The sequence below is a fragment of the Mastigoproctus giganteus genome, chromosome 7 (assembly GCF_048544385.1).
Source record: "Mastigoproctus giganteus isolate SK-2022 chromosome 7, ASM4854438v1, whole genome shotgun sequence".
Classification (NCBI taxonomy): domain Eukaryota; kingdom Metazoa; phylum Arthropoda; class Arachnida; order Uropygi; family Thelyphonidae; genus Mastigoproctus; species Mastigoproctus giganteus.
This window is the reverse complement of record NC_143581.1, coordinates 113,325,137-113,343,937: the sequence shown is the minus strand read 5'-3', so window position 1 is coordinate 113,343,937 and position 18,801 is coordinate 113,325,137. Positions and strand designations below refer to the sequence as shown.

The following is an 18,801-nucleotide window of genomic DNA, read 5'->3' as shown; positions in this document are numbered from 1 at the left end:
TATTGTTCCCACATCTGTTGTGGTGCCCCCAAAACCTCTCTCAGGCTTCTTGTTTCCATTCAGAAGAGGGCAGTTAGGTTAATTAATGATTCATCTCTAACAGAGTCTCTCCACTCGCTGTCTCATAGACGCACTGTTTCTGCTGCATGCCTCTTCTACAAATACTTCCATGGGCACTGTTCTTCTGAATTGGCTTCTATAATTCTTGCTCTCTCTTTCAAAACAGTCCGAACACGTGCCACCACCAGCCAACATCCATTTACTGTCCAACTTCAAACACACACACACAGAACCAACTTTTCATCTTCCTCATTTATTCATTCAACTGCCGTTTTCTGGAACAACCTTCCTTCATACGTATTTCTTGAAAATTACAATCTACAGAAATTCAAGTCCAATGTCAACAAATATCTTCTTTCGTCTTCTTAACCTCAAACCCAAGCACGGTACTAAGTTTTTTTTTTTTTTTTTTTTTTTTATGAAAACCCCAAACACAAAAGGTATCAAAACCTATAGTACTTAGTACTGTGCATGGGTTGAAGGAGAAGTATGGGGGGAGGGGGATGCCAGAAACTTTGCTCTAGAGACTAAACATGGGTTTCACCACTTCAAGCCTCCAATAGGCAAAGTGGTTCTAATACCGCTCGTGTTTGAGGTTCACATAAATAAAAAAAAATAAATTCAAGGCAGAACTAGACAAACATTTGGAGCAAATAGATGGGTGAAATGGGAAGGTTTTTTTTTTTTTTTTTTTTTTGGCTGATGCTGTAAGCTTGCTTTCTTGTACCATATGCCTCTACTAATGCTAACTGTAAGGTATTCAAGATGGCAGGTGCTGGATGTTTGTTTGTTATTTGGTTTTTAAGGGCATTAGCAACTAAGGCCATATTGCTACGGGGATATGCGGTGGTCATTCCCTGACTTTTTCGCTTTCTTCATAAGAGCAATCCCTTTTTCCATTCACTAATCTTGTTGTCCTTTTCTGTACTCATTCCAGCAGCTCTACATCCTTCCTAAAATGATGCCTCCAGACCTGTATACAGTGCTCAAGGTGTGCCTTATACAAGGGGATAATCACGTCCTTATCCCTACTAGAAAAATTCCTGTATATCATTGATTAGACACTATGAGCTACTCTTGCAGACTGTCTGCACTGTTCAGAAAACTTCATATCTGATTCCACATTTACCCCTAGGTTCTTTTCATTCTCTACCACCTTGAGTGTAGTACCGCACAGTTGATATGTTACTCTGGGGTTACTGCTACACATATGCAGTACTTTACATTTGTGAATGTTAAACTTCAGTTGCCACCTCTCAACCCAAAGTTTCTAGATCCTCTTGCAGTAGCATACTGTCATTAGTGTCATTAACAACCCTGGCAACCTTTGCATCATCTGCAAACTTAAACAGTAAGCTTGATATACCATCATCAATATCAGTAATAGATACAGAGAACAACAATGGAACAGAGAACAACATGGGGGACTCCACTAATAACATTAGTCCACAAAGAACAGTGTCCATTCATTACCACTCTTATCTTCTTCCACTCAACCATCCCTTTATCCATAGGAGCATTTTATCCTCAATGCCATACTGCTTCAATTTGTACAGTAGTCTTCCACGTGCAACAGCATCAAAAGATTTCCTAAGATCCAAGTATATGATATCAAAATTATTTTTTCCATCCAGTTCCTTTGTGACCACAGCATAGTATCCAATCAAATTGGACAGACAAGAGTTCCCCTTAATAAACCCATGATGTGTCCAAACTGTAACTAAATTGTTGTCTAGATGATCCTGCAGTGCTTCTTTAACCAGTGCCTCTATTAATTTCCCCGGAACAGAAGTTAAACTAACAGGTCCATAATTACTTGTCGTTTGATTGTCCTTATGGGCAATCACAGATTCAAAGAGCGACAAAATTACTTGTGTCGCCCTTTGAATCTCCTTTGTGAATTGGGATCACATTTCCACATCTCCAGTCCATGGGTACCTCCGCTGAGTCCAAGGAAGCTCTCATAATTATGGCTAAGGGTTTGTTTACTTCTTTTGAAGCCTCCTTTAATATAACTGGATAGATCCCATCCACCCCAAGTGTATTTTTTATGTTTATCTTCAACAATTTCTCCTCCACTCTGCTGTCAGTTATTAAAAAATCATTTAACTTACTACCATAGTTTAATACACTCTGGTATTCCCCTCCCTGAATAACTCCTCATGTGTAAATGTAGATGCAAAATACTCATTCAGTTTGTTAGCTACCTGAGCAGGATCGTCAACAGTTAAACTATCGATATCAAGTGGACCACTCTGTTTCATCCCTTTCCTTCTAGAGTTTATATAAATAAAGAACTCTCTCCTGTTTTCTTTGCATCTGTTTCCAAACATTTCTCGTAATCTGCCTTTGCCTGCCTAACCTCCTTTGTGATTTGATTACAGACCAGTTTATATCTTCCATAGGCTTCTGTGTCACCTGTTAATTTATATATATCCCATGGATTTTTCTTCTCTGCCACATGTCTCATTAGTTCATCTGACTGCCATTTAGACCTAAACTCTGAACAATATTTCTTAGATGGTATGAAAAGCCTAGTAGCTTCCAAGATTAATTATTTCAATGCTTTCCATTTAGCATTTGCTGTTGGTAACATCATCGGTTGGTCCCACTGTCTAGACTTTAAAACTGTCTCAGACCTCCATAGTCACCTTTATGAAAGCAAAAACCCTTCCATTTACCCCTAATTGTAGGTACCTCTTTGAGTAAATCCCACATCAGCACACTGTGATCACTGCTACCTAGTGGCTTCCTTATATGCAGATTGTTAATGCATGAAGAATCAATACTGATAATCAATTCAAGAGTATTATTCCTTCTGGTTGCCTCCTGAACATGCTGCTGTAGAAAACAATCATCCAATAAATCCACAAAAGCCTTGCTGGTGTGTGAGTGACCAACCCACAAATTCCAGTCAATATCTGGAAAATTAAAATCCCCCATTATAAGACTCTCTGATTTACTGGCCCACTCTATTTCCCTGTACAGTTTTTTTTATTATACTCATCAAAGTCATTTACTTATTGCACACTCCTACTTTCAGTTTTGCTTTCCCAGTGCTTATGTCACACCAAACTGACTCAACACTGTACTGGCCACCCATGTCAACTGGATGCACTTGCTTAGATTTTGTTTCTTAACTAATAGCATAATCCCTCTTCCCTTCCTATCCTGCCTATCCTTCCTGTACACATTGTACTCCCCAAATTCCAATTCTTTGACACCACACCTCTGATATCGCAACAATATCTGTCTTTGATGTTTTGACCAGCACTCAAATTCATCTAATTTATTTTCTACACTCCCATCATTGGTGTACGTGCAAATATGAAATCCCCAACACCTTGTTTTTCAGGCTGCTGCTCATTCCAAGGCACCTCCGTAGCCAGGTGGGAAGGAGCAGCAGTGCGTAGCACACGATTCTTGATTAGACCGGGTTTCGAGCACGTCACCACCAAATGCGGAGGATGCGGAAAGGTCGGGGAAGGACCACTGCATATTCCCGGAGCAATATGGCCTTAGTTGCTAATGCTCCTAAAAACCAAATAAGAACAAATAACAATAGCTCATTCCAATAGAAGCAGTGCAAGAATCATTTTCACATTTGCAAGCGGCTCCTGTTAATCTATTAGTTTGTGTATCCCCTGAAGCTAGTATTTTTCCAACCCACGTAACACTGCCTCGATAGCATCAGCAAATATTCTTGCACCCTTTCTATTTAAGTGTATCCCATCCCTGTAGAAGCAGTCTCTCTTCTGTCAACAAGCACAGACCAGCCTGAAAAAAAATTCTACCCCATTAACCTTGCACAATCTCTCCACGGCCAAATTGATTGACAAGACTCTCATCATATACTATTTAATTAAAATGATGCATTAAAACCGCTTTGGTAGTAGAAATGATGTGTGTGCATTACCCATGCATAAGTAAGCTCTTTCATACTCATAAGAATTTAGTCAAGAAATGTGTTTTATAATTGTTGCGAGCATTATTATAGGCAGAAAGTGATTCTGGATATTTAGATGTAAGCCAGTTGGGGCATCTAACATTCTTATCTTGAACAGCCTTAGCACATTTATTAGAAAACAAATGTTTAGATAAGGGAGACAGGATTATATAGTAGAATGTGGAATAATGGATTTCATCCTTACAACAATTCATGACACTATCTGAACAAACATTGGCTGCTTCAGAAGATTTTAAAAAGAGGAATCCGACAAAGGAAAGAATAACTGAAATTATACAGTTCATCCATTTTTGCATTTCTGTAATGTAAAACAACATGAGAGAGAGAGAGAGAGAGAGAGAAAGAGAAAGAAAGAAAGAAAGAAAGAGAGCTCCACTGGAGAACAGACCATCACCGACTTGTGATCAGGAGTGACCAGAGGATTTAACACTAACCACATGCTTTGATTGTTTGTTGGTGAAAAAAATTGGAGAGTGCTAAATGTGTGATTATATTTGTCTGGTGCTCTGATAGGTAAATGGACAAGCTGTATGAGGTCATTACTAACTGCAAAAGTCTTGGCATATCAACCAGCTGGCTCTGTGTAATCAGAAAATTAGAGTGGAGAAAGTCAAGATTCAAAGGAAGGAAGTTAGAGTTGTGTAATTAGTGGAGATATAAATGTGGAGAGAGTGACTGAGGCAACTGATGAATTTTACAGGCTGAGGTAAAGAGATTTGAAGCCAGAGGAGATCAAAAAAAGAGAAGATATCAAATTAGGAATTCACCAACAATGAATATGATGGTAATCATAGCGAGAATAGTAAGATGAGTAGTGGTTAAGAAAACCAGTAATTGAGGCTATCAGAAAAAGTTAGTGGGGCTTGGTTATAATGGATATAAATGAATATGGACATATTGGAATTGAAGGCATGAGTACCTCCTTTTATGGGAAAGAAATTATAGGGTGAATAATTAGAAAAAAATAGTGGACATTGGTAGATTGTAGGTGAACATGGACATCGAGATTGGAACTGAGAACTGATATTTGTGTGGTGAACAAGAAAGTCTTTGGGGGGGTTTAGATCATTTTGCAGATAAGTTCGTTCTTCTAGTTTGTCTCTTTCCGATACATTCAACAGATAAAGTACAAGCATGTATGAGAGGGGAGGAGAATGAATTAAGGTAATTTTTTGGTGTTGTGAATACACAGCAAGAAAAAATACAGCTCCTTGACAATTCCTCTCACATATGCACTCTCTCAAATAGCAAAATAATACACTAGTTGATCCATATGCCTATTATAGAGATGCCAATAGGCTTGGTCCAGTGATGCCATTATAACCTCCACTCTTCCCATGATGCCATTGCAGCCTCCAAAGACATCATTCATACTGTATGATGTTATCATCATGCAGTATGAATGATCCATCTTGCTCATACTGCATGATGTTATCATCATGCAGTATGAGCAAGATGGAGGTAGCTGGAACTTTGCTTTGGAAACTAAATGTGGGTTTCATTGCGTGTTTTTTTTTTTTTTTTTTTGAAGAAAACTCCAAACACGAAGGGTAAGCATAGGAGCAGGAGAACCTGTGCTACTTAGTACCAGCATAGGTTGAAGGCTGAGAAGCGTGACAATACTTACTGACATTTGAAAAGAATTTTAAGGAAACAGATGTGAAGAAAGCTTGTTCCAGAAAACACAAATTGAAGGTATAAATGAAGAATCAAAGTTGGTTCTGTCAGTTTCAATTTGGACAGTAAGGACGTGACTATTTGTGACATGTGTATGGACTGATATGGAAGAGAGTGGGGGGAGGGATTAGAGATGCAATTTGAGAAGAACAGTGCCCATGGAAATATCTATAGAAAAGGCTTGCAGCGGAAACAAACTGCCTAAGTGACAGAGTGGAGAGACTTTGTAAGAGATGGGTCATTAATTAACCTAACTTTCCTCTTTGGAATGGAGTCTAGAAGCCTGAGAGAGAGGTTATGGGGCACTGCTCCAGATGTGCAAACAATATTCCACGGAAGAGTGGATTTGAGATTTGTACAGGGTGAGTAGCTGTTCAGAAGAAAAGTAACACTGAAAATGAAAGAAAACCCAGTTTCTTTAGATACAGAGGAAACAATTTTTGTGATATTGTATACCAAGAGAGATCAGAAGTCAGGGTAATCCCTAATAGAGATATGTAATTTTGTCTAGAGATTTGAGCATCGTCGAAGGTAAGCATAGGAGCAGGAGATCCTTTTTTGTGAGATATAACACAGGACTGAGTTAAATTAATCAAGTTATGTTTGCTTGACTGGTTAGTTTGTTCCACTGGAGAATCAACTAAGTTAATCAACAGGAGAATTAACTAAGTTATTTTTGCCCCGTTAGCAATAGATCTGGAGATCAGCATTTAAGGAATTGGTAGTGGATATTCAAGAAGTTGAATCTGTGTTTGTAGGGAAGGTGGAATGCAGCCTTACTAGTTTTTTATTTTCATATATTTTAATTAATTTTTAAAATAAAGTTAGTTAGTTGCCTCAAAGATCTTGGCATGTCAGTTTCAAATTACAAAAGGACAGTGAAAGAGTCATAGCATGAAATACAATTAATATTATATCTACTTTTATTAATTCAATAATTTGGAGAACAAGGTAGCCTGTGCGGACGTAGCTCCTTTGTCGCTCCTGGAACAGAGAAGTTTATCTAGATTTATTTTCTGATTTATTAGCTTAAATTGGCATATTAACTTATTTTCTAGAGTAGCTTTATTTCCTAGTTACGATACTTAGTTTAAAGTTTAACTTAGATAGAGATTTTGTAGGTATTACTTAGTATCGGTAACGGTATCAAATCCACCTGTTACAAATTGCAGCTCTGTTGAACGAGAGGTTTTAACCAAATTTAGTCGATTTATTAACCAATTGTTATATCAAATTATCTTCTCTAAGTAGCTTATAGACCTAGTCAGGATCCTTAGTTTATTCTAAATTGAGATAGCGAGATTTGGAAACTAATCAATACTTAAGAGTCCGTAGAAATACCGTTCGTAATTCCCGCCATTTTTACACGATACAACATATTCGGAATCGATAGCATAAGCTTAGTGAGTATATTATTAATTGACAATATTATATTATAGTGCATAATATAATATTGTCAATTAATCAGTAAATCTATTATCTTGATAAACTTTATTGTCAATTAAATTGTACTTTTAACTATATATATATATATATATATAACGACTTAGAGTACAACCGTAACAAATAATTAATACATAACTATAGTGGTACACGTTGATACGGAAGTTATATAAAGGGAACTCGTAGAAAACACTCGATACCGAAAAATAAATATAGTGTTATAACTGTTTTGGGATATAAGTTTAAGGATTTAATTTTGTTCTGAAATTGAAATTTTATTGAATTAAATCGGAATCATGACTCAGACCAGAGCAGCAAAGCAAAAGACTCAAGCTAATGGGAGTGCTGTGGCTCAGGGGAGAACTGAGGGGGGCAGTTGCCCTCTGAATCACAGTCTTGTAAAATACACTGTTTGCTTGATGTTTGTGGAGCAATCGGGTACGGGATGTGATACTGCCATGGGGGATGTCTTTGTGTGTGCACGATGTAAGGTAGGCACCTCCGTAGCCAGGTGGGAAGGAGCAGCAGTGTGGTAGCACACGCTTCTTGATTAGACCGGGGTTCGAGCCCATCACCACCAAATACGGACGATGCGGAAAGGTCAGGGAATGACCACCACATATTCCCCGAGCAATATGGCCTTAGTTGCTAATGCTCCTAAAAACCAAACAACAACAAAACAACAGCACGATGTAAGGAGTGCAAGGAAATCAGGCGACAACTCAGCGTTGTTATGGGCCTTTATGAGAGCTTGAAGGACAGGGTGGATGCCCTCAAAGGAAATAAATTCAGGGGCCCATCAAGCTCTCAGCTGCCCACATCAATGCCAGAGCTTGCACTTGGTCATCATGCAACACAGAGGCAGCCCCCTAGGCAGAATGCGCTGGTCCCACAGGAACTAGTAGTTGTTGGTGACTCTATTGTCAGGGAAACGGGGAACGTGCTTTGTAAAAAGGATAGGTGGAATAGGACCAGGGTATGTCTGCCAGGGGCAAAAGTTGATGATGTTGTAGAGCGGATATCATCTTTTAAGGGCACAAAAGGTGATATAGTTGTACACGTTGGCACTAATGATATTAAGAGTAGGAGACCGGCAGAATTACTTAGCAAGTACAGGTCACTGTTGGAAAAAAGCCGTGAATTAGGATTGAATTTGAAAGTGTCTGCAATTCTGCCCAGACATGATAGGAGGGAGTATATGATGAGAGCCTTGTCGATCAATTCGGCCCTGGAGGGATTGTGCAAGGCTCAAGGGGTAGAATTTTTTTCAGCCTGGTCTGTACTTGTTAACAGGAGAGACTGCTTCTACAGGGATGGGATACCCTTTCTATTTAAGTGTATCCCATCCCTGTAGAAGCAGTAAGAATATTTGCAAGAATATGTGCAAGAATATTTGCTGATGCTGTCGAGGTGGTGGTTAGGTGGGTCGGAAAACTGCTAGTTGGTGGGGGATACAAGGACTAATAGATTAACAGTAGCCACTGGCAGAAGTGGAAGTGATTCTTGCACTGCTTCTATTGAAATGAGCAGAAGCCTGAAAAACAAGATGCAGGATATTTCAGAGACTGCTGGGAGTCATTGCGGTACAAGTAAACACATGGGCTGTGTTAGGTTAGCTAAGAATAGAAACAGGTGCATGTATACTTGCGTGTACACCAATGCTAGGAGTTTGGTAAATAAATTTGATGAATTTGAGGTATTGCTCAAAACATCAAAGGCAGATATTGTTGGGATATCAGAGACGTGGTGTCACACAGATATAAGGAATGCAGAACTGGAATTTGGGGAATACAATGTGTATAGAAAGGATAGACAGGACAGGAGGGGAGGAGGGATTATGCTATTAGTTAAGAAACACATAAAATCCAAGGAAGTGAAGCCAGTCGACATCGATGGACAGGGCAGTGTCGAGTCAGTTTGGTGTGACATAAGCATAGGGAAATCAAAATTCAGAGTAGGAGTGCTATAGGCCTAATGACTCTGATGAGTATAATAAGATACTGTACAGGGAAATAGAGTGGGCCAGTAAATCAGAGAGTCTTATAATGGGGGATTTTAATTTCCCAGATATTGACTAGAATTTGTGGGTTGGTCACTCGCACACTAGCAAGGCTTTTGTGGATTTATTGGATGATTGTTCTCTTCATCAGCATGTTCGAGAGGCAATAAGAGGGAGCAGTACTCTTGATCTGATTATCAGTAGTGATTCTTCATGCATTAAGAATCTGCGAATAAATGAACCACTAGGTGGCAGTGAACACAGTGTGTTGAAGTGGGATTTACTCAAGGAGGTAACTACCATTAGAGGTAAAGGGAAGGGTTTTTGTTTTCGTAAAGGCAACTATGATGGTCTGAGACAGTATTTAAATTCTATACAGTGGGACCAAGTGATGATGTTACCAACAGCAAACTCAAAATGGGAAGCATTCAAGGAACTAATCTTGGAAGCTACCAGGCTTTACATACCAACCAAGAAATATTGTTCAAGGTTCAGGCCTAAATGGTTGTCAGATGAACTAATGAGACATGTGGTAGAAAAGAAAAATGCATGGGATGCATACAAATTAATCGGTGACATGGAAGCCTATGATAGATATAAGTTGGTCTGTAACCAAGTCACAAAGGAGATTAGGCAGGCAAAGGCAGTCTACGAAAAATCCTTGGCAAAGAAAAACAGAAAAGAGTTCTTTACCTATTTAAACTCAAGAAGGAAAGGGATGAATCAGATTGGTCCACTGGATATTGATGGTTCAACAGTTGAGGATCCTGCTCAGGTGGCTAACAATCTAAACAAGTATTTTGCATCTACATTCACACATGAGGAGTTATTCAGGAAGGAGAATGACGTAGGTAAAGTAAACATTGGCAGTGAGATAGATGATTTTGTAATAACTGAAAGGAAAGTGGAGGAGAGATTGTTGAGGATAAACATAAAAAAGGCATCTGGGGTGGATGGGATCTATCCAGTTATATTAAAGGAGGCAGCAAAGGAAGTAAGCAAACCCCTAGCCATTATTATGAGAGCTTCTTTGGACTCAGGGGAGGTACCCATAGACTGGAGATGTGCAAATGTAACCCCAATTCACAAAGGAGGATCAAAGGCTGGCACAAGTAATTATAGACCTGTTAGTTTAACTTCTGTTCCAGGAAAATTAATGGAGGCACTGGTTAAAGAAGCACTGCAGGATCATCTAGACAAGAATTCAGTTATAGCTCAGATGCAGCATGGTTTGTTAAGGGCAGGTCTTGCCTGACCAATTTGATTGGTCACAAAAGAACTGGATGCATGGAATAACTTTGATATTATATATTTGGATCTTAGAAAGGCTTTTGATACTGTTGCACATGGAAGACTGCTGCACAGATTGGAGCAGTGTGGCATTGGAGGCAAATTGCTGCTATGGATAAAGGGATGGTTGAGTGGCAGAAGACAGAGCGTGGTAATCAATGGACACTGCTCAACGTGAACTAATGTTATTAGTGGAGTTCCTCAGGGTTCAGTGTTGGGTCCGTTGTTGTTTTCTGTATTTATGAATGATATTGATGATGGTATATCAAGTTTAATGTCCAAGTTTGCAGATGATACAAAGGTTGGCAGGGTTGTTAAGGACACTACTGACGCTATGCTACTGCAACAGGATCTGGAAAGGTTGAATAGATGGGCTGAGAGGTGGCAAATGAAGTTTAACATTGACAAATGTAAAGTACTACATATGGGAAACAGTAACCCCAGATCAACATATCAACTCTGCGGTACTACACTGACAGTGGTGGAGAATGAAAAGGACCTGGGGGTAATTGTGCAGGCAGATATGAAGTTCTCTGACAGTGCAGATGGGCTGCAAGAGTAGCTCATGGTGTCTTGTCAATGATATACAGGAATTTTTCTAGCAGGGATAAGGAGGTGATTATTCCCTTGTATAAGGCAATGGTCAGGCCACACCTTGAGTACTGTATACAGGTCTGGAGGCCTCATTTCAAGAAGGATGTAGAGCTGCTGGAACGGGTACAGAGAAGGGCAACAAGATTAGTGAATGGAACAAAGGGTTGCTCTTACAAAGAAAGGCTTAAGTTTTGCAAATTACAGAGTCTGGAGACTAGGCACCGGCGAGATGATCTGATAGAGGTGTATAAGGCTTTGAATGGTTTGAGCATGCTCAATGCCGATGGGATTCTTCCTCTTGCTCAGAATAATCACCTCAGAGGGCATAAATTCAAATTGAGGAAGGACAGATGTCTGATAGATGTGCGGAAATTTGCCTTTGGCCAGCAGGTGGTTGGTTGGTGGAACCGACTTCCATCACTTGTTGTTGAAGTTGACAGCCTAAACAAATTTAAGGCTCAACTGGACAGGTATTTCGAATGAACGGAGGGGTGAAATGGGAGTGGTGTGTTTTTTTTTTTTTTTTGGCTGATGCTGAATAAGCTTGCTTTCTTGCATCATATGCCTCTACTAATGCTAATGCTAATATTTAATTTATGCAGGCAGTTTCCATAAATACAGATGGTAGACTTACTGCACGGCGAACCTCACACTGTTCACTGTAAAATTAATATTTAACTTCAGTATCTGCATAGAACTCTATTATTGTTATGTTGTTATTTTGGTTTTTAGGAGCATTAGAAACTAAGGCCATATTGCTCTGGGATATGGGGTGGTCATTCCCTGACCTTTCCGCATCCTCCGTATTTGGTGGTGACGGGCTCGAACCCCGGTCTAATCAAGAAGCGTGTGCTACGCACTGCTGCTCCTTCCCACCTGGCTATGGAAGCGCCCACAGAACTCTAGGATTTCACAGAATACAATTTGGGAAATATTTCTCTAATAAAATACATTGTTTTATCAACGGCTTGTTAATATGTACTTTCAATTGTTCTTGCCGACCGGGCTAGCCGGGTGGGTAAAGTGCCTGCCTGGCAACCCAAAGGTCGCGGGTTCGATTCCTGCCTCGGGCTTGGATCAAAGTACTGCAAAAAAACCTTGGGAGGTGCATTATGGCCACAGAAGCCTATGCGCCAACAACTACCAAAAAAAAAAAAAAAAAATCAATTGTTCTTACACATAAAATTAAGATTTTCATCATTGTCATTAAGATAGGATGAATTTTTTGCTTTTGTTATAAAGCTTTTTGTTACTAAAGATTAAGTTGTGGCCTGAAAGTTACCACCTAATATGCTTATATAATGGCATATACAGTATTTATTTTGTAAAATAGAATCAGAGAGCGAGGTTGAAAATTAATTTTTTTATTTTTTTTTCTGTTATAGATTTGAAGATACTGTTGCAGTCAAATAACCAATGCAGATTAGCTATAATGCAGTATATATTTCAGAAAATTAAAAAGCAAAATGATTTATTCAAGATTATCTGTCAGCATTAGCAATAGTAGAGGCATATGATACTAGAAGCAAGCTTATGCAGCATCAGCCAAAAAAAAAAAAAAAAACCCCTCCCATTTCACCCCTCCATTCGTTCCAAATGCCTGTCCACCTCAGCCTTAAATTTATTTAGGCTATCAACTTCCACAACAAAAGATGGAAGTCTGTTCCACCAATCAGCTACCCACTGGCAAAAGGCAAATTTCCGCACATCTATTATTTATTATTATTATTAGCCATGTGGTGCAAGTAAGCCTGAGGCTTATGCTGCACCAGCCAAAAAAATTTCCCAAGTTACCCTGAGAGAGAGAGAGAGAGAGAGAGAGAGAGAGAGAGAGAGAGAGAGAGAGAGAGAGAGAGATGATGATATCCATCTCATGACCCTGGGTATGCCAAGCCCATACCAACCAGATGGGAGCTCCCAGATTCTACAACTGTCTTTCCTCAGTTTGAATCTGTGCCCCCCTCATGTTCTTAATCATCTGAGCAAGAGGAAGAATCCCATCAGCATTGAGCCTGCTCAACCCATTCAAGGCCTTATACACCTCAATCAGATCAACTCGGAGGAGCCTACTCTCCAGGCACTGCAATTTGCAGAACATAAGCCTTTCTTGGTAAGAGTATCCCTTTGTTCCCCTCATCAATCTTGTTGCCCTGCTTTGTACTCGTCCTAGCAACTCTACGTCCTTCCTAAAATGAGGCCTCCAGACCTGTACACAGTACTCTAGGTGTGTCCTGACCATTGCCATATAAAACAGATATCACTTCCCTGTCCCTGCTAGCAAGATTCCTATATATCATTAACAAGACTCCATGACCTGCCTGTCTGCACTGCTCAGCAAACTTCATATTTGACTGCAAAAGTACCCCCAAGGGCTCACATCTGGTGAGCATCGGCTTGGCACACCCAGGGTTCTGAGCTGGATATCATCATTCTTCCCTTTTTTTTTTTTTTTTTGCTGGTTTAGCATCAGCCTCAGGCTTCCTTGCACCATATGGCTAATAATAATAATAATTACCCCCAGGTCTTTTTCACTTTCCACTTCCCTGAGTGTAGAACCACACAGTTGGTACGTTTCTCTTTGGTTATTGCTACCCATATGCAGTACTTTGCATTTGTCAATGTTAAACTTCAGCTGCCACTTCTCAGCCCATTTCACCAACTTATCTAGATCCATTTGGAGAAGCATACTGTCTTTACTGTCATTAACAATCCTGCCAAACCTTTGTATCATCTGCAAACTTGGACATTAAACCTGATATACTTTCATCAATATCATTAATAAATATACAAAACAACAAGGGACCCAACATCGAACACTGGGGAACTCCACTAATAACATTTGTCCACGAAGAGCAGTGTCCATTGATTACCACTCTCTCTGTCGTCTCCCACTTAACCATCCCTTTATCCATTGTAGGAACTTACCCTTAATGCCATACTTCTCCGATTTGTACAGCAGATTTCCATGTGCAACAGTATCAAAAGCTTTCCTGAAATCCAAGTATATGATATCAAAATTATTTTTGGCATTCAGTTCCTTTGTGACCACATCATAGTACCCAATGAAATTTGTCAGCAAAGACCTCCATTTAACAAACCCATGCTATGTCTTAACTATTACTGTTGTCTTGTCTAAATAATCCTGAAATGCTTCTTTAACCAGTGATTCCATTATTTTCCCCAGAACACAAGTTAAACTAACTGGTCTATAGTTACTTGTGTCACCTTTTGAACCGTCTTTGTGAATTGGGGATACATTTTTACATCCCCATTCCATGGCGACTTTCCCTGAGTCTCAAAAAGCTCTAATAATTATGGCTAAGGGTTTGCTTATTTCGTTTGCTGCCTCATTTAATATAACTGGATAGATCCCATCCACCCCAGGTGCCTTTTTTATGTTTAACTTCAACAATTTCTCCTCCACTTTGCTCTCAGTTATTACAAAATCCCTTAGCTTTCTGTTAGAGTTTGATAAACGTCTGGCACTCCCCTCATTGAATAACTCCTCGTGTGTGAATGTAGATGCAAAATACTCGTTTAGCTCATCAGCTACCCTAGCATGATCATCAGTAGTCAACCCATCTATGTTAAGTGGTCCAATCTGATTCATCCCTTTCCTTCTAGAGTTTACAAGAGTAAAGAACTCTTCGTTGTTTTTCTTTGCATCCTTTGCCAAGGATTTCTCGTAATCTGCCTAACCTCCTTTGTGACTTGATTACAGACTAGTTTATATCTGCCATAGGCTTCTGTGTTACCTGATATTTTATATGCATCCCATACATTTTTATTCTCTGCCACAAGCCTCATTAGTTCATCTGACATCCATTTAGGCCTAAACCTGGAACACTATTTCTTAGTTGAATGAAAAGCCTAGTAGTCTCCAGAATTAAGTTCCTGAAGGCTTCCCATTTAAAATTCAACGTTGGTAACATCATCAATTGATCCCACTGTACAGAATTTAAAAATTTTCTGAGACCCGTGTCGTCAACTTTACGAAAGCAAAAGTCCTTCCCTTTAGCTTTGATGGTAGTTACAACTGAGATGTGTAATGAAGTCTCTCTGTCTTGTATGAAGGATGCTGTTGTTGTTATTTGGTTTTTAGGAGCATTAGCTCTGGCCATATTGCTCCGGGGATATGCGGTGGTCATTCCCTGACCTTTCCATATTTGGTGGTCACGGGCTCCAACCCCGGTCTAATCAAGAAGCGTGTGCTACGCACTGCTGCTCCTGCCCACCTGGCTACGGAGGTGCCGTATGAAGGATGCATTGGCAGTGACTGTGCCCTGAAGTAGTACAGGACTTTCATAGAATTGAAAGTGAACTACCCATAATGGCCGAAGACATTTGCTTTATGATAACTATAAAAGGAATCAAGAAAGTCAGAGCAGATGACAATGAATTATAGGAATTATATCAAGTTGCTCTTGAAAAAAGTCTGTACCTGCTAGTGTAAGTATTTTTCCTCTCAAAGTGATTGAAGAAGCCCTTTCATTACACAATCAGTGTATGAATTTGATGGAAGAACATAGCAATCACTTTTCATCAGTGAGTGCTGTAAAATGAAATTGCATCTGTTTATTTAAGTGCTATAAATAAATTTGGCATAAACCAAAAACATTCCAGTACATATATGTATAATGTTGAGTGGTTACTATATATATACACATTGTATAAGGTTTTCATGAATTTGTTTCTTTAATAGTAAGGATATATGTGTAATATTACTATATTACAAAATATAGTAATATTATACATTTATTTGAAATGTTGCACAAAATAGTTTCACAAGAGACCAAAAAAACCCGTATCCCCCCCCCCCCAATGAATGTGGATTTTCAATTAATGCAGAGTAGTAGGAATGCATTTCACACATTAAGTGGGTGTCACTTGTAATATTTCTTAAAATAATAATGAACTGACTTATTTTTCACTTGAGTGATCGCTCTGTGCAATTTTTCGTAGGTTCCACAAGTTATGCTGCGATTGTGCGAGGAGTTGAGACGTGCTCTTTAATGGGTATGTATTATCAATAGAAAATCAAATACTTTGATTTCATAGATACCGTAAAATAATAAATATTAATGGTCATAAAGCACTTTAGGGCTATAAGCCTTAGTTTGTGAAACAGTTAACTGTTGTGTAAGTTAGTGCAAGTGCATCATTTCTACAGCTACTAAGCAACTAGGAATTGGCATCATTTAGTACATCTCATACCTTAACAACAAGTTACCATGATTTTGCACTACCTCGAATAAGCAATGCTTCACCAATGGAAAGGACTACTGTTACTTATTCTTGGTGGATACCACCACCCAGACAGCACTGTTTCGGAGCTTGTTGGCTCCTCATCCGTGGGTGGGCAGGAACCCTGGTGATGCAATGTTTACAACCAAGTTGCAAAGTATAGTTCCACAATATGAGAGAGGTCTAGTGGTGTGCAAGTAATTAAGATCATAAAGCACTTTAGGGCTATAAGCCTCAGGTTGTGAAATAGTTAGTGCAGGTGCATCATTTCTATGTGCAGCCAGCTAATAAGTAACTAGAAATTGGTATTGGAAACCTGAGGCATCTCTCATATTGGGGAGTTATACTTTGCAACTGGGTTGTCATCATTACATCACCAGGGCACCTAACACCCACTGATGAGGAGCCAACAAGCTCCGAAACGGTGCTGTCTGGGTGGTGGTATCTGCCGAGAATAAGTCACAGTAGTGAAATGTTAAATGTTACTTATTCGAGGCAGTGCAATATCATGGTAACTCGTACTTAATGATTCCAATTTCTAGTTACTTAGTAGCTGGCTGCGTGTCGAAATGATGAACGTGCACTAACTTACATGTCAGTAAATATTAATGGACAATATAAATGGCTTGTACTTCTGGTTCAAGAAAGTCGGCAAGAATTTCAGAGTACAAAAGCTTATGACAGAAAGTGCGTTTAGAAAAATTCGTAATTATCTTTGCCTAATTTTTAAAATATTAATTTAGCAGGGCTAGTAAACATACAAGTGAGATAGCTGATTTTGTAATAACTGAGAGCAAAGTGGAGGAGAATTGTTGAAGATACCTAGTGGTGTCTAAGAAAACATAAGAAAGGCGCCTGGGATCGATGGGATCTATCCAGTTATATTAATGGAGACAGAAAGGAAGTAGGGAATCCCTTAGCCATAATTATGAGAGCTTCCTTGGACTGAGGGGAGGTACCCATGGACTGGAGATGTGCAGATCTGAACCCAATGCACAAAGGATGATCAAAGGATGACACAAGTAATTACAGACCTGTTAGTTTAACTTCTGTTACAAGGAAATTAATGGAGGCATTGGTTAAAGAAGCACTGCAGGATCATCTAGACAAGACTTCAGTTATAACTCAGACACAGCATGGTTTAGTTAAGAGGAAGTCTTGTCTGACAATTTTATTGGATACTATGATGTGGTCACAAATAAACTGGATGCAGGGAATAACTTTGATATCATATATTTGGATCTTATAAAGGCTTTAGATACTGTTGCACATGTAAGACTGCTATACAAATTGGTTGATATTTTGGACAAATTGCTGCTATGGATAAAGGGATGGTTGAGTGGGAGAAGACAGAGTGGTAATCAATGGATACTGCTCTTCGTGGACTAATGTTATTAGTGGAGTCCCTCAGAGTTCAGTGTTGGGTCCATTGTTGTTTTCTGTATTTATGAATGATGATGGTATATTGGGCTTAATCTCTAAGTTTGCAGATGATACAAAGGTCGGCAGGGTTGTTAATGACACCAATGACAGTACACTGCTGCATCAGGATCTAGAAAAGTTGAGTAGATGGGCTGAGAGGTGGCAACTGAAGTTTAACATTGACAAATGTAAAGTATTGCATATCAGAAGCAGAAACCCCACAGTAACGTATCAACTGTGTGGTACTACACTGACAGTAGAGAATGAAAAGGGCCTGGGAGTAATTGTGCAGGCAGATATGAAGTTTTCTGAGCAGTGTAGACGGTGTGCAAGAGTAGCTCATGGTGTCTTGTCAATGATATACAGGAATTATTCTATCAGGGATAAGGAGGTGATTATCCCCTTGTATAAGGCAATGGTCAGGCCACACCTTGAGTACTGTATGCAGGTCTGGAGGCCTCATTTTAGGGAGAATTTAGAGCTGCTGGAGCGAGTGCAGAGAAGGGCAACAAGGTTAGTGAATGGAACAAAGGGTTGCTCTTATGAAGAAAGGCTTAAGTTTTGCAAATTACAGTGTCTAGGGACTAGGCACCTGCGAGATGATCTGATTGAGGTGTATAAAACCTTGAATGGTTTGAGCATGCTCAATGCTGATGGGATTCTTCCTCTTGCTCAGAATAATTGCCTGAGAAGGCATAAATTCAAATTGAGGAAAGACAGTTGTAGAATATATGTGCAGAAGTTTGCCTTTGGCCAGCGTGTGGTTGATTCTGGAACAAACTTCTATCTGTTGTTGTTGTAGAAGTTGATAGCTTAAATAGATTCAAGGCAAACATTTGAAGTGAGTGGATGGGTGAAAGATTTTTTTTTGGCTCATGCTATATAAGCTTGCTTTCTTGCATGATGTGCCTTTACGAATGCTGAAGTAAAAATCACAGTAACAGTGAAGTATACTATTGTTACCAAAACTATAGGGATAGCAAAAGTAATGACATACAGATCAAATTTTAAAGTACTGCAAACTATACTTTATTATTATTAGTAGCAAACAAGTAAGCAAGCATCGGCCAAAAAAATAAAAAAAATTATATATCACTTTTCCACA

General features: G+C 39.3%; 1 protein-coding gene across 2 annotated transcripts in view; it reads left to right on the top strand.

The window, feature by feature from the left end:
* The window catches only part of LOC150083157 (WD repeat domain phosphoinositide-interacting protein 2-like), a 387,374-nt gene that overhangs the window by 343,029 nt on the left and 25,544 nt on the right, over positions 1–18,801 (top strand). For both annotated transcript variants that reach the window (XM_090377860.1, XM_090377861.1), the window contains exon 11: positions 15,993–16,046. In XM_090377860.1, coding sequence (XP_090233986.1) covers positions 15,993–16,046 — 54 coding nt within the window. The remainder of the gene's footprint in view (positions 1–15,992; positions 16,047–18,801) is intronic.